This window comes from Mandrillus leucophaeus, unplaced genomic scaffold (genome assembly GCF_000951045.1).
Source record: "Mandrillus leucophaeus isolate KB7577 unplaced genomic scaffold, Mleu.le_1.0 Scaffold541, whole genome shotgun sequence".
NCBI classification, from domain to species: Eukaryota; Metazoa; Chordata; class Mammalia; order Primates; family Cercopithecidae; genus Mandrillus; species Mandrillus leucophaeus.
The window spans coordinates 923180-948878 of NW_012105820.1; the positions used below are offsets into that span (position 1 = coordinate 923180).

The 25699-nt window shown below is 36.2% G+C and overlaps 1 protein-coding gene across 2 annotated transcripts in view; it reads right to left on the reverse strand.

Moving 5' to 3' along the window:
- Window positions 1-25699, reverse strand: part of NLK (nemo-like kinase) — a 152101-nt gene that overhangs the window by 49646 nt on the left and 76756 nt on the right. For both annotated transcript variants that reach the window (XR_001007935.1, XM_011997544.1), the window contains exons 2-3: window positions 22116-22245; window positions 12253-12308 (exon numbers count right to left, since the gene is read on the reverse strand). Coding sequence is in view for 1 of the 2 variants with exons in the window: in XM_011997544.1 (XP_011852934.1) it covers window positions 12253-12308; window positions 22116-22245 (186 nt within the window). In the remaining variant the exon portion in view is untranslated. The remainder of the gene's footprint in view (window positions 1-12252; window positions 12309-22115; window positions 22246-25699) is intronic.

Genomic DNA, 25699 nt, shown 5'->3' on the forward strand with positions numbered 1-25699 from the left:
ATGCACCTCAGGAACTAGAGTAGAAAAAAAAAAAAAAAAAAAAAAAAAAAAAAAAAAAAAGCTCCTTTAAGCCACTGTGATCTCAAAAGGAAAGACTAGGTAATCTCAAAAGTATATCACCATTGAAGAAGGAGAAAAACTTTATTCACTTTTTATTAATGTGGTCTCATGCAGGGTTTTTGGCATCAAAAACATGTCCATGACAGGCACATTCCTTTAGAGTTTACTCATTCATTCATATAAGGACAAAAAGCCCTTTCTTAGACCAAGAAAGGTTTCCTACAGGACACATTTTTGACAGATGGGAACTTGAGGGAACAATTAAAAGTACTAGTTTCTGTGAGACCTCTGAGAACCTTCACACAGGGTAACTCCTGGTTTTGGTAAAAGGTTAATAACCTGAAGGGTTTCTTAGTCTTGAGCTCAGGGTGATAAATATTACCTATCAGATTAATATTCTTCATATTTAACTCTAATTACAGAAAAATATTAATATCCTATAACTGATTAAAGTCCCCATATCCCCCCAAAACAAAAGCACACATTAAAAACCCCAAAACTTTGCTTACTCATGCAAATCATATTTTCCTTGGGAAAAAAAACACCACTTCAACCTGATCCTATTTTCTACCATCTGGTTCTCCTGCCACCTCTAAGTGAGGTAAACTATCAATTAAACATATAATTTTTAAACCCACTGCCAAAGATACAATTCAATATTTTTGATTAATACTTAATAATGACAGGCACAGAATATGTAGAGAGCAAAATAATATCAGCAGTACATACATAAACTGTACACTGGCTAAAATTCAGATTTGTGCTAGTGTGCTATAAGTCTATTAAGTTTCCTGAGGTACTGCTCTCAAATAAATTCGGTTGATAGCAGGAGACTCAGCTGGTCTATGAAGTGCCTAAAAGCCCCACTGATTCTCCATTTCCTCCAATTATGGCAAGTCTGATACATTTAGTGGCTTCTGAAACCTCTAGGTCTCCACGAAACACATGCCTCCTGGTGTCTAGCAACCTTAAAAAATAAAGTCAACACAGTAGGACATGACAAAAAGATGAAATAAATACAGTCCCATGAGCTTTGCTAAACTCTCACACCTGAATTAAATATGTCAAGAGGCTAATAATCAGAAGGTTAACCAGAAGGTTAAGCAGTTCAGGAGAATGATAATGGGGTTATGAGGCTTTTCAGAAGCTCAAATTAAGTGTGACTTTGTTGTTATTCAATATTACCGTCTAACAGTTGGGAGCACTGACAGCATTTCATTCCCACCAGCTGGGAAGTTTTAGAGACATATTTATTTTTTAATGGAGAGGTGAGAAGACTAGATTCAAGCTTTAGGTTTTTTTTTTTTTTTTTTTTTTTTTGGCTTCACTTGGAACACAGGTGTTTCAAAGAGCTAGCGTGAATAAGTTGTTCCAACTATAGTGACTCTCTTCAAAGCAGAGAGGAAAAAAAATCCAGCTGTTGAGTTTGAACTTTAAACAATTCTTTAAAACAATCTCAGGATTTGCTATACACTAAAGCCTAAGTAATCGTTATGCAGACAGGAAGGCCTTTTAAATGAACTAAAAGAGGTGATGTGACTTTCACTACAGGGCATCGTAAGGGGAGTGGTCCTTGGGATCTCAGGCTGAAGGAGAAAATTATGTCGTGTATGGATGGAGGCCAATTTTCCATCTTCCCATGTTCAGGCCTGCCAACATACTATGACTTACATTTTTCATACCTTTCAGAAAAAAAAGAGGAAAAATAAAGCTGATTCATTACACAGCATTTAGAGAGTCAATAAGAACTGGGAGAACTTACAAAGTATTAAAAATAAATGCTTACTAATGACAAGGTGTTGTGTAAGTATGTCATAATAAAGCACTGCTGAATAAACACTTGATAACAGACAGCTAACCACTGTGGACAGTTCAAGTTGTGCTTATAAAAAAGTTGTGATACTGTCTTATGTAAAAAAACTATCAGGTCAAAAGCTTTTGCCATCTAGAGTTCAGAAGGACAGTGGGCTGGCTTCCCTGCTCAACTGAAGTCTGAGAACATATTTAATGTTCCAAGTGCAATGAGCTACTGATGTTGTATGATGTTCTAATGTGTTAAAAACTTTCAGATAGCAAAATAAAGGTATTTACTTGGTTTATCTGAGTTGGGAAAAGAAAATGGGAACGTGTTGTATCAAATTATTTCCTACAGAATGAATACGGACAGAAAGCTTTGAAAACCCTACTTTAATTCCTAAACTCTCTACTGATTTCAGATAGTGGAAACTTAATCATTCTTTCTTCATTTAATATGGACAGAAACTAATGCTAAGCCAGATTACAAAAAAAGAAATCTTACAATATTAAATATTTATCAAGTAGGTCCCATATGGGTCAAAGGTTCTACAATCCTTTTTCAAAACTTTTCATCTTCGGCTGGGCACGGTGGCTCATGCCTGTAATCCCAGCACTTTGGGAGGCCGAGGCAGGTGGATCATGAGGTCAGGAGATCGAGAATATCCTGGCCAAAATGGTGAAATCCTGTCTCTATTAAAAATACAAAAATTAACCAAGCAAGGGGGCAGCTGCCTGTAGTCCCAGTTACTCAGGAGGCTGAGGCAGGAGAATCACTTGAACCCGGGAGGTGGAGGTTGCAGTGAGATGAGATCACATCACTGTACTTCAGCCTGGGCGACAGAGCGAGACTCCGTCTCAAAAAAAAAAAAAAGTTTTCATCTTCAATGTGATATATATTGGAACAAATATGAGTCAGGTGACTTTTCCAAAAGACACAGTAAATTTGGTTTAATAAACTGTAGTACATAGAAGCCCAAGCCTGGCCCCCTCAAGCCATAGATTCTCTTATATGACAAGTACATGAATGACAGTTAAAACATGCTTAAGTGATAACATGGTTAAGCACTTTAAGCACTAACATGCTTAGGCACCTTAAACACAAATTCTGAAATCCTGCCATTCCTGTCTGAAAAAAGAATCTACAGCCATAAATGTGTGAGACTTAATAAAATCTCTCTGCTCACATTTTTGTTTTCTTCCAAAATCAGGTGCACAGGGGAAGGAAATTTCAACCTAGTACTCAGATATGAAACTGGCTGATCTGAAATAAAAGTGAAGGCATTGAATAGTGTGGATAATGACAATCTGGTTTACAGATATGGTTGATTTCAAACAATGCTTTCCACATGAAAGAAAAACAACAATGTGTCACAGAGAGAATTGTGTTCTCTTGTAACAAATGGTCAGCCTTAAATCTCATCATCTTCTCTGCAACAAAAAGCATGGGAGCCTTTGCAACTAGAAAAAAATCGGTGTGCTTCAATTAGAATCACTGACCTTTTCTGAAGCATGCCTGTGCTTCTCTATAGAAATCAATGGAATAAAAGGTCATGTTGTTAAAACGTTTGAATACGACAATCTCTTTCCCAGGCAAAGGCAGATTCCTTTTCTTTGTAAAGTAACAAATTTGTTGTATAGAATGTCAAAAATTAAAACTACCTCAGTTGTAATTTAAAACTGACTTAAAAAAAAAAATCAATCCAATCACCAGAAAAAAAAGAAAAAAGCGGGAAAGCTGTCATTCTGTTACAGTCCATAAGATCTGTCAGATGAGTCTTCACTAAGGCTATAACCATGTATGTAATAAAACAAGAAGAGCATTCTAGAGAAAATGATGTTATTTCGAACTTCAGCTCTCTCCTTTAGAAAGTGCTCTGGAGAAGGCAAGGCAAGCTCTGTGTCTGTCAAACATAGATGGTAGAGACTGGTGATTAATCTTCCACCATCATAACCCTCCAAAGCAAATGAACATGTACACAAATCCAGAGATTAAGAGCTGAGGAACAGAAGCCAAAGTGACTGGAATGTCACTGTTTTTTGGAGTATAAAAAACCATATTTGAAAGAGGAGCCTCTATATAGATTAGGAACATTTTACTGTATCAATTTCTTCATTCATGAAGAGAAAGGGCAAATTCTTCAATTATCTCTCAATGCATTCAGAAGGTAAGGGATGAACGTTATCAGTCATATAATTTCATTGTCCTTCTTCCTGCCAATACAATGAATATCAACACTTCCTCCAAAAGACAATGAACCCTCAAATTAGACCCGAGTGACCTTTCCTTAACAGGTCTGAGAAACTTACGTCCATGTCCAGACAATTTGGTGTCAAATGTCCTTCTGCCCAACAGAATTTGAGAGCATTTACTCCAGTATGATCTATTGTAAAGCTGCACAAATGTCATTAAAACCTGAGAGCAGACTGCTACCAGTGTTACAAGTCTCTAAACACACCAATCTACAGATGCTAGTCCTTACCTAGCCAGTGTTACCCATCACCAGTGTAGCTCATTTGTGCTCGGAGATTTTAAAAGACAAAGTTACTAAAAGAAACAGTTCGGAAGAACAGAGAAGATTCAAAATAAACAGAGAACAAAAATCTACAAGAAAAGTTTAGGAAAAGTATATCAAAGAGTCTGTTTCTGAGTACTTTTTATGGGAACTGAGAAGAGATGAAATAAAATGGTGGTCCATTTAAAAGGATCTCCCTCCTCTGTCTAGACAGATGATACAACATAGTATCTAATACATTTGTTCACAGTACCCACTTTCTACTTCTTACAGAATGAATATTAGATTATCCACTTAGTTGTACCATCTATTAGCACTGTTTCATATTGTTATTTAATTAGAAAAGCTATGCAAAAAGGGTTACACAGACCCATGAACAGGAATTAGACATGCATTAAAATTTTGTGGAAAAATGAGAGTGTTACTAGAAATACTGAAAATATACTTATCCTACTAATATGTAATTGTTCTTATATGAATTGATGCTGGAAGGACTACTGAACATGTTTTATTCTATGAAAATTATTAAGTTGCAGGTAAGTCTTCCAAGCTTTTTTTTGGGGGGTGGAGTAGGGGAGTAGAGAAGGAGTGCAGGGCATTTTTTTTTTTTTTATCCATAAGATAATTTGGTTAATGTCTCTATTGTAAAACTGATTACTCTGGTACTATAATTATTTGAAAACTGTCTATCATCTCTATTACACCATGAACTCCTTAAAGGTGATGGCAACAACCATATTTTGAATTACCTGCTGGTACATCTTTGCTGAGGGTAAAGTTAGAAAGGGCATAAAACAAACATTGAGCATCATGAAAAACCATCTGGGAAGATGCCAAACATCCTTCTGTTCTTCTTTCACGACAGTCACTGCCTCTCAGCTCCAACAGTCAGGTCCTTGTTATGGTGTTTTTAAAAAATTACGTTAAAATACACACAAAATTGATCATTTAATCATGTTTCAGTGTGCAATTCAGTGGTATTAAGCACATTCACAATGTTGTGCAACCATCGGCACTATTTCCAGAACCTTTCCATTATCAAATACAAACTCCTTGTTAAGTTTTTAAAGTACACTTCTGATTCTGTTATTCTTCATCACAAAAATCTTTCATTGGGGCCCAATGTCAACTGAATAAAGACCAATTTCCTTAGTTCAACATTCAAAATCCCCCATGACTTGGCCCAACCTAGCTTAATTTCTCATTATTTCTGCATATCAAACTCTGGTCAACTAGATGATTTACCATTCCCTAATAATGCTCCTGATAGTCTCACCATCTGGAATATCCATCCTCTTAAATGCTACCTGTCCAAATTCTTCTCATCCATCAATGCTCATCTGAAATGTCTTTTCTCCACACAATTTCCCTATGGCTTTTTTCTGCTTGAAGTAGTCTCTCCTTTTAAAGTCCCACACCACCTTACTATATTCTTTTGGCACATTCTACCACACATGTTAGTTATCCCTTTACATCTCATCTCATCTCCCCCCCATTGATTATAGTATCTTCCTTGCGGGAAAGCATTAAGAGGCAGCAGAGCATGGTGGGTTGAGAGTACTCCTGGCCCACTGGACTATACAATACGGGTTCAAATCACAGCTCTGTTACTTCTGTGTGACTTCGGACAAGTTATTTACCTCTCTGAGCTACAGTTTCTTCATCTATAAATTGGAGATATGAATAAAGTATTAAGGATAGCATCTCACATATTACATTTTTAAAATTAAAATTAAATAAATGAACAATGCATCTTTGTATTTATTCCAGAGGTTAGTACAATGTCATATATAATAGTAGTGCTAAAGGTTTGGCTGAATGAATAAGCAAGGTTAACCAGATACTGACAAAAATGGTGGTTAGGTCAGGAATTTATCTGTTCCTGGATTGTTCTATCAACCTTTCTTGGTTTTTCCTTTCTTTAAATTTCTGTTCTAGGCTTCAGAGATAAGAAGAAAGGATCAGTGACAGTGGGTAAGTGAAAGTTTTTTTGTTTTAAATCATCAAATGTTTTTCTAGTAATTCAGTGGGAAACTAAAATGGGGGAGAGTAAAAATGAGAACCCCCCAGTGCTCTCAGGATACTTTGGTTCTTTTGTTTTTTTGGTGGGGAGATGGAGTCTCTCTCTGTCACCTAGGCTGCAGTGCAGTGGCACGATCACTGCAATCTTCACCTCCTGGGTTCAAGAGATTCTCCCGCCTCAGCCTCCTGAGTAGCTGGGATTACTGGCACACACCACCAAACCCGGCTAATTTTTGTATTTTTAGTAGAGACAGGGTTTCACCATGTTGGTCAGACAGGTCGTGAGCTCCTGACCTCAAGTGATCCACCCACCTCGGCCTCCCAAAGTGCTGGGATTACAGGCATGGGCTACCATGTCTGGCCAGTTCTTTTCTATCATTATACTTTCCAACCTATATTATTGTCATTATTTATGTGACTGTATCCTCCACTAGATTATAAACCTGGACCAGAAATCATCTATTAGTTCATTTACCAAATATTTATTTTGTACCTACTTTATGTCAGGCACTGTTCTAAGTACTGGTAATGTAACAATGAATAAAACAGACAGAATGTCTTGAATCTGGAAACATAGTTGATGCTTATGTTTATGGAATAAATGAACGGGAAGTTCTTACAATATGGGAATCTTCAAAGCTCCCGGGATATAAATTTCTGGTCCTTAGTAGTACCATTATTGAAGAAAGAGTACACTTACATAAGCATATATGCATTTTGTTTCCATTGTTCTTAGTTTTTCAATGACTCCTAAGATTCCCTGAGGGTTACACAGCTATTTCAAAGCACTAGAGACTCTTACTGGCTGCAATGGACACATAGGTTTCCTCAGTCTTTATGACAAGAGATTCCTATTTAAAACACTGCCTGCACAGGCAAAACCTATCATACAAACAGTGACACTTCTGAGAGTGAGAACCTCACAATAATTATGCCAGAACATCAAGTAAAATCCAAGACCGTCTCAACAAACCAGTGTGTACGGACACTCCACTAGAACTCTCATTTCCACTGAGAATGTAATTGCTTCTAGCATAGAAGACTCACACCACCCATGTTCGTCTTCATAAAATGCTAAGTTATGCTTCAAGTCAAAAATGAGCTTTTCCCAAACCAAACCAAATTTTTATTTCCAACCCTGTAGGTAGCTAGTGCTTTCTGGGAAAGGGCCTGTAAATGTGCATTGTAGAGCATCCAAAATCCAAACTGAAGCATAATAAATTCCGTTTGCTAATCAAACAATTAGAACTGGTTTCTCTTGATTTAAATTTCAGTAGGCTCAAAGTAATTAAGTACCAAACTGTTTTCACACAGATTTCCAAATAGAAACTCAAAGTACAAAATGAAAAATGTAATCCTTTAAAAGCTAAAACATCAGCTCAGAAAAATACATAATCTTTAAAATTATTAAATAATACATTTCCTAGATAGATTAAAAACTATGAAGACAAAAAGTTAAAAGATACAGAGGTCATGATAGAAGTTATTGCTCCTTTCACATCTGACTTGTCTGTCCTACATCTGTTGAACCCTGTAGGCAGATTTACAAAAACTTACAGTCTAGATATTGACCTTTTTTTGTTGCTTCAAGAAGTTATCTAAAAATGCATGGTGTTTCAAAATCCACACTAAATTTTTGGGGAGCATGATGTAATAATTTTATTACAGTTTCAGTTTCTTTAGGAAACACATGATTAACCGCAGACACTATACACCGATACTCTTACTTCACATTTGATTATACCAAAACGCACATAGAACTCAAATTTTCTAAAATTATATTAACTATTATATTAGGTTTAAAAGCGCCTGCTGGTTTAAAATGTTTGTCTATTAAAACTTGAATATGTGATATATATCCCAACTTTTCTAATCTTAGAAAAAGTGTAATGATGTGGTACTTTATGTACAGTGGATAATTACTTAGGATTATTTATTTTCCCTCACAACTTAATATAAATATATATTTTTGACTCGATGTACTGACCCATTCAACTAAGTATTAAAAAACTCATTAGATGTATAACAATATACTAACAACTTGCCTAAAACAACAGAACTTCATACAGACCTCAAAATAGTTTCTTAAAAGCATAATTCCAGGATCACTTATTTAAAATTCAAAATATTACCTACTCTAAAATCTGTAGACACAATAATCCTCCAAATTAAAAAACATCTAAAACCATTTGTAATGTGTGTGCCATATTTCGGAGATACTACAGAGGGAGCTGCTGCCATAGATAACATAGTATGCTGAATTCATATAGTAACTTGAGGTCCTATTAATCTTTAATATTTTTAAGTTTTAGGTAATAGGTTTTTTATTTTTCAAGGAGAAAAAAGAGAGTAAGGAAACTGAGGAATTTTTTTTTTTTGCTTCGGCTACAACCAATTTATTTGTATCAAAAACACAGGACACATGGCCAGGCACAGGGGCTCATGCCTGTAATCCCAGCACTTTGGGAGGCCAAGGTGGGCAGATCACCTGTGGTCAGGAGTTCAAGACCAGCCTGACCAACATGGTGAAACCTCGTCTGTACTAAAAATACAAAATTAGCCAGGCATGGTGGCGTGCACCTGTAATCCCAGCTACTTGGGAGGCTGAGGCAGGAGTATCTCTTGAACCCAGGAGGTGGAGTAAGCCGAGATTGTGCCATTGCATTCCAGCCTGGGCAACAAAGAGTGAAACTCCGTCTCAAAATAAAACAAAGGACACAGAAAACTCTCCCATTTAGGACACTAAAAGAATCAGCAGCGAAGGCAGAGCATATACGTAACTAAGGTATTTCTTACATTTTCATTTAATAGTTGTTCTATAATACAACTTTTCAGTATCCTGTACTCCAAGCTAAACCATTCCTTCCTAAAAAGTTTTTATAATCCTGTGGCCGCTATAGGTATGATTCCTTTTTATGTTAAAAGCATTCAGTTTTTTCCAATCGACACCATTACTGGAAAACGCTTACCTTTTTTCTATGCATGCTTCTACATATAGCTAAGAATTATAAGGCAGAAAACAGAAGACTACTGAAGTTTAGGTTTGAAAGATTTGATTTTTCCATCTGTAGTCAGTTAATTACTGTGAGAGTAACGCGTCAAATTTTTAACCTGAAGTTAAAAAATTAAGTGATATGACAGGATGAAATAAAGTAAAACATTTAAGTAAATGGTATACCAGAGGGTTCCATGAATATTTTATGACAAAGGCTCTTTACTTAAACATCTACGAACAATTTTGAGGAGGAAAATTTCAAAGAAACATTCTAACTGATGAAATGGATTGAAATTTGCTACCAACAGCTACTAAGCCACCTATATCGCTCATGGTTTTAAACCATAACTATGCTAACTTTCCCTCTGTTATTTGAAATAATGAAGAATCAAACATCTCCTGGACTCAATTAAATTATGGCCAATAATAACAAGTGATTGAGAACTCTTATCTTACAGAAGCACATACACAGTTTTCAAACCAAGTACCAAAATTAATGCCTGATATAAACAATATGTGCCTGAACTATAAGGTAAAAAATGGATATAATGAATTAACTAAGTGTTCAATGAAGAGAACCTAAATATATTTGGCTTTTATTCAATATACCCATATTCACCAATTAACTTACATAGAAACATTCTTTCCTCCCATATGGCCTATGTGCAGTAAAGGGTTAACTCGGCAGACCTGGGTTGTCCAAACCCTGCCCATTCCAAAAGTCTTCAAGACTGGCCCCGGACTTTTGGGAAATAACCTTGGGTCACTGCAATATCCACCTGATAATAGTATCTTAGTATACCTGGGGCTTTGGCCATGCCAGATAGTTTATGTTAACAATATGATACATGGTGAATACCTGTCTTTGCCTGGGCCTTGGGCTATGCTGTATTAGTTTGACCTCTGGAGAGGAAGGGAAAAAGGAGGGCTGGAGACTGAGCAGCTAAGGTCACTCACATGAGTGCTTCATGCCTATATGACTGACCCACAATAAAAACCCTGAACACCAAGGCTCAGGTAAACTTCCCTGGTTGGCAACACTTGCCCATGTTGTCATATATCATTGCTGGGAGAATTAAGCACTGTCCATGCAACTACATTGGGAAAGGACAAATGGAACTTCATGCCAGACTCTCTAAATTGTTTTCCTTTCTTGATTTTAGTCTGCATCTTTTTTGCTATAATAAACTGTAACCATGAGAATAACAGACCTCCTGGGCTCAGCTGATCCTTCTGCCTCAGCCTCTCGAGTGGCTGGGACAACAGGCATGTGCCACTACACCCAGCAAATTTTTTTTTTTTGGTAGAGACAAGGCCTTGCTATGTTGCCCAGGCTGGTCTCCAACTCCTGGGCTCAGGCGATCTGCCCACCCTGCCTCAGCCTCCTAAAGTGCTGGGATTACACGTGTGAGCCACTGTGCCCAGCCATATTACTTTTTATTTTTTATTATTATTTTTTTCAAATATTTTCCATTCATGGATGCAGTCTCACATCTATGGAGGGCTGACTAGCATTCAAGAGCTTTTGGTTTAAAAGATCAAAACATCCCAGCAGTGTTGATCAGTGACAATTCTATTACCATATAAGATTTCCCAAATCCTTAGCCAGCTTAGTTATCTTGGGAAGCTCTTAATTGTTCCTATTTTCTCAGGAAGTTATCAAAGATAACAACCTCATATGGAATTACCTACCCCCTGTGTAAGAATGAGATTTTCATTACCTCACTGCTGAATCAGAAAAAGTATCTCACTATTACATAGGTTTCCATTCTGAGTCATAGGTCTAAAGTATTAATAAAAAAGCCTAGAGTTTGAATAAACTGCATAATCATGAGCTTACCAAAATCAATGACTTAGGATTTCCTGTCTTTTATTTAAAGTTTTACCAAGTTAAATGCGGAATGGAAACTGGTAACACTTTGCCCAGGAATGTCAGGGAGGTTAACTTATGTCTCAGTTTTTTTCATGCACAGTCCCAGGAGCTATTACCATGCATTATTTTATTATTACCATGGAGCTATCACCAGGCATTATTTTATCATTATTTTATAGTTCATTATTATTCACAATGTCTAACATACTATTTTTAAACATTAACAGTAGTAACAGGAGAACGTTAAGGGCTCTATCCTGAGAATCACATAGGTAAGGGCTGAAAGCAAGACTACATAGTCAGAATACCTGGAACCAAATCTCCATCCCCACACTTACTAGCTCTGTGATCTTGGTCAATTTCTTACCTTTTGTGCCTCAATTTCCTCTTCTGTAACATGGGAATAATCATAATACCTTCCCCAGAGGATGTTTGTAGGATTAAATTAAACATATGTGTAAAGAGCTTAGAATTGTGCCTGGCATCTGATAAAAATAATATAAGTAAAGGCTATTAGGTCAATATCACCACTACCACCACTACCATTCTAAGGAACATAAGACAACTTAACTTACATTAATCCTGTAATTTTTATCTTACCCTAAGTGTTATAAAAAAGGGCAGTATTACTCTCTTAACTGACAGGCAGCTGTTGCATCGTGTAAAAGCACTTCCCTGGGTTCTACTACAACAAAGCTGCCTCAATGGTTTCATCTGCAAAATGGGGATGGTAATAATCTATCTCATAAGGCTGTGTGGGGATTAAATATCTGTTCAGATGTTCTGTTCTGTGGCATCACCACATAGAATATGTTGATAATATTGAGCTCTGCCAGACACTTAGGATTTCAAAATTACCTGGTTCCAGGTACTCAATCACTTCTGCAAGGATGAGATTTAAAATACTTGAAGGCATGAACCCCAAAAGGTGCTAGAAGAACAAATTAATTTTAAAAATTGTCCCCTTCTTTCACATTCCCTGGTTAGGATACATTTCTTCAAAATAGTCAATGTGTGGAGGTTGGAGTATGTCAAGGGCAGAGAGTACCTGAGAAAAGGAAAAAAAAAGTCAAATTTAGAGAACTAAAAAGGAAACAAAATTCAACATAAAAGCAAGTAAATACTAACAACTCTTTAATGATTTAAAGCTTAGTTACAATTGCCCACTGAAAATTAAATTCATCTGTCAAGAAACACAGTCCTAAACATTAAGATGGATTTGTAAACTTACTATCCAAAAGACTTACACAATGAGAGAGGCAATTGGGTTACACCACATGCTACCAAAATCCCTGCACAGGAGAGAGTTTTTAAAATAAACGTCCTATTTTAAAGAATCAACGTTACACTAAAGAGTGTGAGGAGCCACATCTATCATTCATTCCTTTATTCCTCTGTTCAACAAACCTTTACTATGTGCATTCTACCTGTCAAGCACTAAGCTTTTAGATTATCCTGTTGAACAAAATAGGCATCATCTCTGCTCTCATGACTACAGAAGAGGTAAGCACTAAACAAACAAATAGTTACAGATATGTAATTACAACATCTATTACTATGGAGGAAAAATGTAAAGAAGGGTAGAGAGAAAAAGCTTCCCTGGGTAACACTACTCTAGAATTTGAAGGCTGAGTAGGAGTTGGTCGACGGGCAGGCAGTATAAAGACACTGAGGCAGATTCTAGAAACAGAAAAACCAGTGCTTATGGAATATAGAGGGTAGTAAGAAAATAGACTAACATAAAGTAGAAGAGGAAGGTATGAAATACACTACACAAAGTCTTTAAATTATACTAAGCATTTTCGATTTTATTCCAAGATTCTTGTAAGAAAAGAAGTCACTAGGGTGAGGAAAAAAGACTTCACGATGCAAGTCCTTTATAAAAGCAGCATAGTACCTGTGTAACTTCTGCCATCAAAACATAACAAACAAATCCCCTCCCAGCTGTCTTGCTAAGCTAATGAGAAATACCAAGCTCAAAGGACATGGAAGAAACTACTTAACAGGAAATAAATTGTGTGGTACCAGTTCAAATTTTATGATCTGTAGCTTAATTTTTTTTTTTTTAAATTATAGAGAACTTCAAACATATAAAAGTGGGCAGAATAGTATAAACAATACCCATGTAATCAATACCTGGCCTCAGTTATTCACACACATGAACATTTTTATTTCATCTCTATCCTTTACTCTCCCTATATAATTCTCAAGCATATACCAAACTTATTTCAGTCATAATCAGTATCTCTAATAAAAAAAAGTTTAAAATTACAATGATCAAATCTAAAATGTAAATGTTTAAAAACATCATCAAATATCCAGTTCTCAAATTTCCTATTTTCTCATATTAAAAAACAGTTTGTTAGTCTAAATCAGGAGCTAAATAAGATTTACATAGTATGACTGATAATCCAAAGGTTTCTCCACCATTTCTTTTTCATTTCCTCTTGCAATTTATGTGTAGAAGAAACTTGGTTCATTTTAAAGGTTATTCTTGTTTCAGTCAAGCATTTCTCACTATAAATTTTAAGCAAAAATTTATTTTATGAATTAAAGCCTATTGTAATGAAAAATTCTTCACTCACTTTAAAGCCAGTTAGAGGTTTTTAAATAGTTTAGATGTTTTTATAAGGAATATCTATCTTTCCTTTTGAATTAAAATGTTTATATTTAGAATTCTGGTATAAACAGAAAATAAGAGATTTTCCAGTTTCTTCGAAGAGTAATTTTTTCATATGACAGATACATTATTTCATTTCTATGTATTTTTTAAACCTATAATTAGCCAGTTATATTTTTTAAACCAATAAATTCACATAAATTTCTCATTATGTGCCAGAACAATTTTTAACATGAATATCTGACAACTGAGGAAGGCAGTTAGAAATTAGTGTTTTACTTGACATCTTTCGGACTCTAAACTCTGTATCTGAGCAACACACATCCTGTCTAAGGGGGAAACAGAATGCAATGAGTGACAGTGTCCATTATACAAAGCTATTTTACACTTCAAATCTAGCTGCTATAATTAGAGGTTATCTAGAAGAAAGTGACAACCATACATTTTAAACCTTGATAGAGAAGAATGAGGCTTTCTTACTCCATATTTGATGAGGCCTTTTGTAAAAAAAGCCATATAAAATAGGGATAGACATTTGCACTACAGCATTTAGCTGTGATTGTTAGTTCGAAAGGTACAATATTTTAAACTATGCCTGGAATTTTTTTAAACGCCTGTTGTTTTATCCTCCTGCTCTTTCTACTCCAAAATGTTTATCAGAGGATGGCATTCTACAGTGCTTCCAGGTGGTAAAAACAGTATTTAGATTAGTAATGATCTAGGAATCTCAAAAGCACGTAAATGAGTAATTGAGAAGGTATAGTGGCAGAGTTCGAAACTCCAGACTTCATTTAAATAGCTGGAGATCCTCTATAAACCCCAGTAATATTTGAGGGAATAAAGTACATGAGATTAGCCTTAAGATATAAATAGGTGGACGCTTATAAAGATTTTGGCTTGTAAAGAGCTGAAATATCCTCAAATACCACACTCTTCAAAGGATTTCAAATACAAAAAAAGCAAGCAAACTTGTCTAATTAAAACATGAATTAAAGTTATGTCTTTAAATGATAGTCATTGCCAAACACATTTCTTAACAGTGTCTCTGCACATTTCACAAATCTTTTAAGAAACATAAAAGCTCATTATGTTAGCTGCTTTTTAGGACTTTAACCTCCGTGATGTTAGAAGATTCACTATAAACTGGTTACATAAGAAAATAGCTTAGTTTCAGTCAGCCCTTTATCAATAAAATAATTAATTGCTGTGAATAATTGTCTCAATCCTAACTATAAAGACAAGAAATTTATCTGTTCATTCATAGAATCAACATTTATTGAGTTTCTACTCCGCCAAAGACTCAAAGACAATAATAAGACACCTATAAGGAAAACAGTTAAATCCCATTTAGCAAAGGAGCTACTCTTTTCTCACTCTCTCCCCACAATAGATTCTAGATTCTAAGTTTTTTTACGGTAGAGACTATATTATTATTTTTTATAGAGTTGTAGCATAAGGTATACAAATCCTGACTGTAACTTGATGAATTTTTATATACACACATATTTCCATGTAAATACCACCCAGGTTAAGAATTTAGGCATTTTAGCCCCTTTGCTTTTTTTTTTTTTTTTGAGACGGGAGTCTTGCTCTGTTGCCCAGGCTGGAGGGCAGTGGCGTGACCTCGGCTCACTGCAACCTCTGCCTCCTGGATTCAAGCGATTCTCCTGCCTCAGCCTCCCAGGTAGCTGGGACTACAGGCATGCGCCACCACGCCCAGCTAATTTTTGTATTTTTAGTAGAGAGGGGGTTTGACCATGTTGGTCAGGCTGGTATCGAACTCCTGACCTCGTGATCCACCCACCTCGGCCTCCAAAGGTGCTGGGATTACAGACATGAGTCACTGCGCCCGGCCCATTTGCCCTTTTTTCAGTCAAAACCCATCCTGGCACTGTTTTTACTTCTGTCACCAAAGATTCATTTTGTGTGTTCTTGAACTTTACACAAACTGCATAATAAAGAGTAAAGTCTTTTGTGTATAGATTCTTTCATTTACTGTTATGCCTGTGAGATTCATTCATGTTCCTGTGTGAATCAGTGGTTTATCCTTTTTGGTGATGTGTAGTGTGCTATTATTCAACTGGACTATATCACAAAGTACTTATCCAGAGTGCTGTTGGCATACATTCATATTGTTTCCAATTTCTAGCTATTATGTATAATGCTGCTACGAACATTCTTGTACACTCTTTTGGTAAATAGCATTCATTTCTCTTGAGTGTATACGAAACAGAATTGCTGGGTCATTGGGTAGGTGTATATTTAGCTTTAGTACAAACTGCCAGTTTTCTGAAGTAGTTTTACAAATTTATGCTCTCACTAGCAATGGATTAGAGTTTCAGTTGATCTATGTCCTTGCCAACAGTTGGTATTGTCAGTCTTTTTAATTTCAGCCAGTCTGTTGGGTACATAGGGTTAACTCAATGTCGTTTTAATTTACATTTCTCTGATGAATAATGACTTTGAACACTTTGATATGTTATCCTCTTTTGTGAAATTTTTCATTAAGTCTTTGGGCAAAACATCTTCAGTTATAGAAGCTCTTTATATATGATTCAGTCTGAAAAATATCAAGTAAAACATTTATTTCTAATTGTCTTCCTCAAACACTGAATATTTATTTTAAAAATTGTTCTAGCCCATAATATATCTGGAAATAAGTATTTTATTGGATATATGTCTGAGGTCTGTCTTTTCATTCTCTTAACTTTTGATGAACATTTAGTTCTTAACATTAATGTTAACAGAAATTAACATTAATGGTGTCCAATTTAACAATTTTTTATGGCTGTTTTATCTGTCCAGTTAAGACATCTTTGCTTATCTCAGTCATGAAGATATTTGCCTATGTTTTATTCTAGGAGTTTTATTATTTTACCTTTCAGATTTATGATCCATTTTGAATTAATTTATGTATATGGTATATGGCTAAGGTTAATTTTTTAAATATGGATATCTCATGGACTCAGAACTGTTTATTGAAATGGTCATCCATTCCCCACTGGATTATAGTGGCACCTTTCTTGCAAATCAGGTGAACATGTATGTGGTACGCCAGTTTAGAAACTTTCTGTTTCTGTTGCTCCTTGGATTCAGTCTCAATATCGGACAACAGTCTCAATACCTGGTAGTATGAATTTCTAACTTTATTTAACATCTTTAAGATTGTCTGGGCTATTTTAGATCTTTTGCATTTCCATAAGTTTTAGGATGTTTGTCAATTTCCATACACATATAGACATAAAACCCTGCTGGGACTGTGATTAAGATTACACTAAAATGTATAGCTCTACTTGCGAAGAAAAGACCTATCAATCACATTGAGTCTTCCAATCCATGAACATGGGAGACCGTATTATTTTAAATGTGACAGTAATCTGCCCAGAACCACAAACTTTAGGCACACAGCAAACAAAACCAAATTCCTTGAAAAGTAACATACGTCTAGAGCAGCCTTTGCTTTTTCCAACTCCTTAGCAGCACAACAGTTATTATTAGTTAGCACTTAGTATTACCAATGTCTGAACAGCATGTCTGTATTAAGAGATAGGCCATATCTGTTTTTCCCATATTGTATGATTCTGTAACCTACTTATGAACCGAAAGGGGTGTTGTATGAGTTAGGTCAGACTATACAAAGGAAAATGAATGAAGTTTCTTTGTCTCATTCTAGCCCTCTCTGGGGCACTCCAGAGCTAGGACAAGAAAAATTAACCCCAAGAGAGAGATCACAGAAGTTATCATTCCAGGCCCTTAGATTTCTTTTTTTCTGTCACTTTCATTCACTCACTCACTCTTCAAATAGAATGGCTGCCTACTGTATACTTAGTGTTATTGTCTAAAGACAAGAAAAACGTCCAAGACTTGTGTCACAGGGGCTCTTGGCAGGAATCAACAGACCCTAAGGGGGCTCTAAATGGGCTTTAGAGGACAAGTGAAAGCCTAAAATGACATTAAAATTGTATATATGTCCATTTTTCTGAGAGGATTCATAGCTTTCATCACAAAGATCCAAAAAACCTAAATCATCACTTTCCTTGCTGATCATATGATAACTATGCATGTGTATACACCCAAGCACAAATGCATAGGTGGGTAGACAGAAGATTCTGCCAGATTTTACAAAAGCTCAGACAGATACTAGTAATAAGCCTAAACACCAATTTTTAGAAAGCTAAACCCATTTCTGTTTCCCCAAGTTACTTCATCAAGGTGAATGTGTTCTTTAAGATGGCGAAGTAGGTACTCAGATGTGTGTGTGTATGTGTGTAAAAATTCAGTCAGATCACCTAAAATCAATGAATTTGATACAGTGACTTTGAAGGTTCCTTTCAAAAGAAAATCCAAAGCCTCTTAGGCTTTGTTACTATTCTCTGACACATAAAAAGCCATCCAAATTAAAATCCAACCTTCCTAAAATGACCAAAATCTTTCTAAATGCCATTTTTGTCATGACATTCCTTTCTGTTTCAATCAAATCTTGTTCTCAAAAGGCTCATATTAAGATTTTTCTTCTCTGTGTTTGACGCATCTTTGAGTTTCTAAGTTCGCAACAATTTTTCTCTCTTCTTATTATGGTACTCGCCTGACACCTGAGAAGCTTTAAAAAATCACAGATACCTGGGCCTCAATCCCAGAGATTACAACTTACTAGGTGTAAGGTAAGACCCATGAGTCTGTGTTTTAAGGCCCCCTATCCAGGGAATCTTTGAATACATTTCTAGGTTTTGGTTGTCCAGAGCTTTGCTATGCACACAGCTGTCCTGGCTTAATGTTTAACCAGGGAGGCAACGCTCCCATAGTACTTTTATCATAGTAGTTATCACATTATGAAAATAATTTCAACTATTTGAAGATAAAGACACCAGAAGCTAATGTAGTTTAGGCATATAGGATGTGCATAACAAATGTTTACTGAATTAATGAATATGGGTTCTACAGCAAGACAGATTTACAGTCCAGTCTGTGCCACCTTAACCTTGGGCAAGTTACGTAACTCCAAGCCTTTGGTTCCTCCTCCACAAAGTAAGGTTAACAAGCCCTATCTGACAAGATTTTTAAGGAGTAAATTAATTAATATATGTAAAGCATCTAGCATATCTCCTGACACACAGCAATATTAAACACACCTCTTCAAAAAGGAAGTGTTTTAAGTCTTTATTGTATCTTCCACATGACCTAGCACTGCACTCCTTACATAGGACACAATAAATAAACATTTGCTGCCTTAACTAGATCAAATACCAGTTGTCTCTTAGACTGGCATTCCACACATACTAGGTATGCTGGCCCTGAGATCCTTTTGGAAATAGATCTCAGAGATAGCAGAGATCCATTATATATAAAATAGTGGTGCTATGCCATCTTCAACTATGTGCCTCACTTTTAAACACTTTCACAGATGTCACAGGCACTCTTCTATGATAGAGCTCAGCAGCTCCAAATAGTGGTTGTGTGTGTGTTGAGCAGATTTATATGCATTAAAAAAATTTAATTTCTGCAACAATCATATACAGTTATTTCTGCTTTTACCATGCCTGCTTTGAATATGAAAAAACTTAAAGCTTGGAGAAGTTAACGTCCAAGATGCATCAGTAAAAAACAGTAGAACCAAAATTCAAACCTAGTTCTGACTTTAAAGCATAGCTCTTAGAAACTATATTAGAATTGCTTGTATGTTTTAATCGGTGCGATTTTCACAAATTCAGTTTATTTTTCTTACACTGCTCCCTTTGACACTGTGTTTGTAACTTAATTAGTTATTAGGAATGAGTCTTGAGCAAAAATACCAACTAGACAAACAGCAGTTTATTATACCACCCCTCCTTTATAGAAGAGGCCAAGGTTGGTCTGAATATAGCAAGCCATTGACATCATTAGTAAGTAAATTTCTTTTTTGTCTTTCTTTCTTTCTTTTTTTTTTTTTTTTTTTTTGAGATGGTATCGCGCTCTGTGCCCAGGCAGTGTCGTGATCTTGGCTCACTGCAACCTCTGCCTCCCAGGCTCAAGCGATCCTCCCACCTCAGCCTCCTAAGTAGCTGGGACTGTAGGCGTGTGCCACCAAACCCAGCTAAATTTTATTTTTTGTAGAGACAGGGTTTTGCAACGTTGCCCAGGCTGGTCTTGAACTCCTGGACTCAAAAGATTCAGCTGCCTTGGCCTCCCAAAGTGCTGGGATTACAAGCATGAGCCACTGCACCCAGCCCTGAGTAAGCAAATTTCTGATGCCACCCTTCGGATATTTCTTCATCATGGACACCTTTACTTGAGTCTCTGACGATGAAAGAAGGTCTGCACTCTTTGATACTGAGGTGACACACTAAGGTAAGGTCAAGAAATAACTAATAAATAACTAGACATTATTCTAAATTATTTCTAAAATCTGAGGAATTGGTAGTAAAATAGTAACTCAAATGGTATTTTGTTTTGTGTTGTGGTTTTTCTTTTAGAGATGGAGTCCTGCTCTGCACCCAGACTGAAGTGCAGGGGTGATCACAACTCACTGCAACCTTGAATTCCTGGCTCAAGCGATCTTCCCGCTTCAGCCTCCCAAATAGCTGAGACTACAGATCTGTGCCACCACACCCAGCTAATTTAAAAATCTTTCTTCTTTAGAGATGAAGTCTCGTTACATTGTCCAGGCTGGTCTTGAACTCCTGGACTCAAGTGATCTATCACCTCAGCCTTCTGAGTAGCTAGGATTACAGATGCAGCCATTGTCCCCGGCTTCAAGTGGTATTTTGAAATGTATTAAAACAAGCACATTGCAAGGCAGTTCCAATCGACTAAAACACAGCAATACCCTTTAAAAAAAATTAAGGCAAGAGAATTTCAAGAAGAATAATCAATAAAATGAAATATGTCAAACCAAGGAGCTTCGAGTGAACCATATGGTAAGTTTAGTACTCCAGTTTTAACAAATACCTCAAACTTTTGCAAATTTGCTTCTTAAGTGAGACCAAACTTTTGGCCAAAGTTCTCAAGTTTTTTGTGCAAATAAGCACTCAGACTCATAAGAAATCATAATTTTTTTTTCTGATGTTTTTATTGTGGCAATTAAAATAGCATAGGTTGAGTATTATATAAAGAATTTGATGCAGTTTTTCTTTTCACATGAAAATGAAAACATATTCTAATGCTGGCAACCTCCACATAAATTTTACATGTATCAACTTTTTAATTCAGGATTAGTTGAAGGGAAGCTCTGTCAAAACACAATGAGTCTATTTGTCTGTAAGTCTTCACATCTCTAAACACAGCCAAAAATAAGCTAGCCTATGTTAACTTAAGGGATGTACTGGGATGTACTGTTTTTATAGGAGAAACTGTTTCCCACATCTCTAACTTAATCTCTGATTTAAAATATTATGAGATAAAGATAAAGCACTTAAAACCAAGGGTCAATTATTTCTACTTAAATCACTCACTACATAAATCACTACACTCTATTTTTGTGTTGAATATTAGTATTATTCCTCGGCTAAATATCAATATTTGCTTTGCATCAATCAATATTTATCTGTCAATCAATCAATGTTAGAATTCACTTGAATTCACTTACACTTGCTCATTGTTCAGTCACAAAAAGGGTCCAATTTGTCTCAGGTTTCCAAGCACCTCAGTAAAAACCTTGGTTGTGGTTTCTATTAATAACCTATTTTCCCTACAAATACATGCTCCTTTTCTATGGGCTTTAAACATATTTAATAGCTTGTATTCTTAGAATTAAAAAAGACATTCAGATTGACAAATGAGAGTGCACACCACATTCCAGAAGCCAATGTGAAACTCCTGATTTGAGGTTTAGAGCTTGTGCATGTCATATAATTCATAGTGTAATTTTCAAACCCTCAAATAAAATGCTCATAAAATGGACTCCCCAGGTGTGTCTAATATGCTAAGGTTGAAAACCACTAATCTCAATAGTGAAAATTTAAGACAGTCATAGAGAGACATAAAGAGTATATATAAAAGGAGAGCAAAGCACTGAAAGACTACAGCTTAGAAAACTCTGTGTGCATCTCTTTCAATAAGAATGTATGAATTGAAAGCCTAACAATAAGTATTCTCCTATAACCTCACTGGTGCGCTTATTTCTTTTCACATTTTGGCATAAAACTGTAGCCAATTTCCAAATTTTACTTATAGGTGCCCTTTTAAACTCTCATTTGCTTTTTACTAATTGAATGCAGGCGGCTTAGGAAATAGTTTCCCCCAAATACCAATTTCACTTACATTATCATGCTTAAAAAAACACAACATCTTCAATTCCCGGAAGACCCTTTTGCAAGAGACCAGATTCTGGAAGACGTTGGGCATCTTTTTGAGTGCTACTCTCTTTCCATCTCTTGGATCTGTTACTGACCTAAAGAAGCAGTATTTGGGGAAGGGGGAAAAAAAAAACAGAGAAATCAGTTCCACACCTTGTTTTCCAATGTTTCAGATCATGACAATATCTTTATCTTAAAACACTCAACATTAAGTCCACTTAATGAAGCTTAAGGTGTCAGTGAGAAAGATAAAAAAGTACATACTAACAATTAAAGAGAATGTTTGGTCACCCACATCATCTGCCATGCTTTAAAAAAAAAAATTCCCTGTCTAAATTTATATAAACAATTACTCTGTCTGAGAAGTCACTTTATACATCTGAGGTAGCAGAGGTATTAGTGGTAAAGCCATTTTAAAGACAGGAAAAAACAAACATACAGAAGCCACATAGATAATATTAATTTGATAAAAGTCAAATTAGTTTTGTGCTTTATTTTCAGAACTACATTGAGAGGGAAGACATGTTCAAACACAATTTAAATATTTTGATTTCTTATGTATATGAACATCTTTTAGTAATACAGATTTCAATATAAGCAGCAGTTGAACAATTTCCCCTCCTTAGAAGTCTGGGTGCCAGCTTAGGGATCCCTCTAGCTCCCAAGTAATGATAACTTCATCCCTTTTATTTCCCAGCTCTTAGTGTGGTAGTTGCTTCTTGTAATTACTATCTTTTTAACAACTGTGTCCCCCACCACCTTCCCCTTTTAGCCTTCTAACGCCTATATAACCAATTTCCTGTATTATATTTCCCTATGTTTGAAATAGGAGTGTGGTTTCTGTTTTTTTGACTGAACCCAGTTGATACATATTAACCAAATAGTTAAAAGAATATCAGGCCGGGCTCAGTGGCTCACGCCTGTAATCCCTGTACTTTGGGAGGCCAAGGTGGGTGGATCACCTGAGGTCAGGAGTTTGAGACCAGCCTGGCCAACATGGCGAAACTCAGTCTCTACCAAAAATACTAAAATTAGCTGGGTGTGGTGGCGGGTGCCTATAATCCCAGCTACTTGGGAGGCTGAGGCACAAGAATCGTTTGAACCTGGAGACGGAGGTTGCAGTGAGCCAAAATTTCTTGACTGCACTCTAGCCTGGGTGACAGAACGAGACTGAAAGAAAAAATAAATACCAATAAATTAAGTATACGTGGCCAATTGGTCATTTGGCAAATTGACTTTCCATAAATTAACTAACCTAGAGCTTTTTTTTTTCCTTCTACCTATCATACTAAGATTGGTTGTTCTGGTAGAATTTATTTCCGTCCAATTTATTTGGCTAGATTCCTGCCTAACATTTTCAGCTATTATTCGTTCAGCCCCTGTTCTGATCATCCAATGCTCTGAGTATTTATTCCTCCTAAATTTGTGTCATTTTAAAATTTGAGGCTGGGCTCAGTGGCTCACGCCTGTGTCCCCAGCACTCTGGGAGGCTGAGGCAGGAGGACTGCCTGAGATCAGGAGTTTGAGATCAGCCTGGGCAATACAGCAAGACTGTGTCTGTATTTTAAAAAAACGAAAAAAAAAAATTGATTCATGTGGCATTAATGTCTCTTTCTAAGTTATTAATTAAAGTTTAGAATAGGACTGAGAATAGATCTCTGCAACAGATAGAAGACTAGAAATCATCAACAAGACTGACATTCAATCATTAATCTTGGGTACGGATATTCAGTTACTCATTCAATGAATTACAATCACTCAGGAAATCAGACACTCATCAAATTGCTTTCCTGAAAACAAAAATTCCTATTATCTATGTATCTGTCTAAAAACCATTATCAAACTTCTTTATGGATTCATTTTAGTGATCACTACTTCCTTTTCTAAGTGCTCGTGAAACTCTGAAATTATGTATTCTAGTATTTTTTTTTCCTTAACATAGTGCTATCTCTATTGAGTATTCTAGTATTTTTTAAGAACACGATGGCTTCACTTTCTTCCATTGGCCAAAATTTTGATAAAACAAGTATTATCTATTATTATTATTTTTTAGAGACAGGGTCTCACCGTCACCCAGGCTGGAGTGCAGTGGCACAATTACAGATTACTGCAGCCTGGAACTCTTGGGCTCAAGTAGTCTTCCTGCCTCAGCCCTCTGAGTAGCTGGGACTACAGGCAATTGTGAGTTTTCAATAGCTTCATATATAACTCAAGTAGGCCAGGAGACCTAACATTCATGACTGTTGCTTAAAAAATACCAACCCAGGCAGGGTGCAGTGGCTCACACCTGTTAATCCCAGCACTTTGGGAGGCTGAGGCTGAGACAGGAGTATCACTTGGGGCCAGGAGTTCTAGACCAGCCTAGGCAACACAGTGAGACCCTGTATCTCACATACACACACACACATACACACACACACACACACCCCAGCCAAATCTGCAATACTGATTAAAATCCACATAAACTAGAAAATAGGAGGGGACACTGATATATTGCTATATTCAAATTATTAGTCGTACTTTTTTTCTGTTTAAATATACTACTCCAGTATCTAGCTACTAGAAGAGAAAAATATCAATGAAATACGAAAAAGGGAAAACTTCAGATAACACATTGTATTCAACTGTCATGTCTCTTTGGTCTTCTCTAATCTAGAAGTTATTTGGCATGTCTTTCACGACTGCCATTTTTGAAATATATAGACCAGGCCAGTTACCTTGAAGACTAGTCCTTAATTTGGGTTTGGTGTTTTCTCATAACTAGATTCAGATTACCCATTTTTGACAGAAACAACAAAGAACTGATGCCTTCTCAGTGCATCATCTCAGGAGGCATATAATGTCAATATGTCTCATTACTGCTGATAACTTTAATCACTTGAATGAGGTGTCTGCCAGGTTTCTCCACTATAAGGTTACAATTTTTTTCCCTTTGTAACTGTGTAAATATCCTATTCCTCACTGAACTTTGATCCATTAACTTTAGTATCCATTCACGATTTTTGTCGGAATCAATTATTACAATGGTTGCCAAATGACAATAATTTTAGTATCTTTAACAGTTAGCCAGGCACAATAAATATTAGTTTTAAAACATGAGGTAAACTGATTTAATACAATGCCCTTTCCAAAGGCCTCATACAATACTTCTTCCTAACTTCTGACTATTACTTACTGGTCACCCTATTATGGTTAGAAAAGCCACTAAAGGAGATAAACCCACTCCTGAAAATACTTGACGCAGGCTCAAGGTGAGTACTGTGTCTTGTAATATTTTAAAGTAAAATTCACAAAGCAGTATTTTATTATTCATGCAAAAGCCAGTCATGCCTGTAGCTGGCAACAATGTAACTCTAATGAATGTGAATGGCAGTGCAGTAATTTCATGCCATGTTGAGTTTGTTCTCTCTTAACTTGAGGTAGCAGATGCTTTGGTTCAGCACAAATAGTACCACAGAACACAGATAAGTGTGGAGGCATGTTATACAGGAATTCTTTTATTTTCCTTGTTACTCAAAGGCTTGAGGCGCTTAGTTTCTCTGCTGCTGC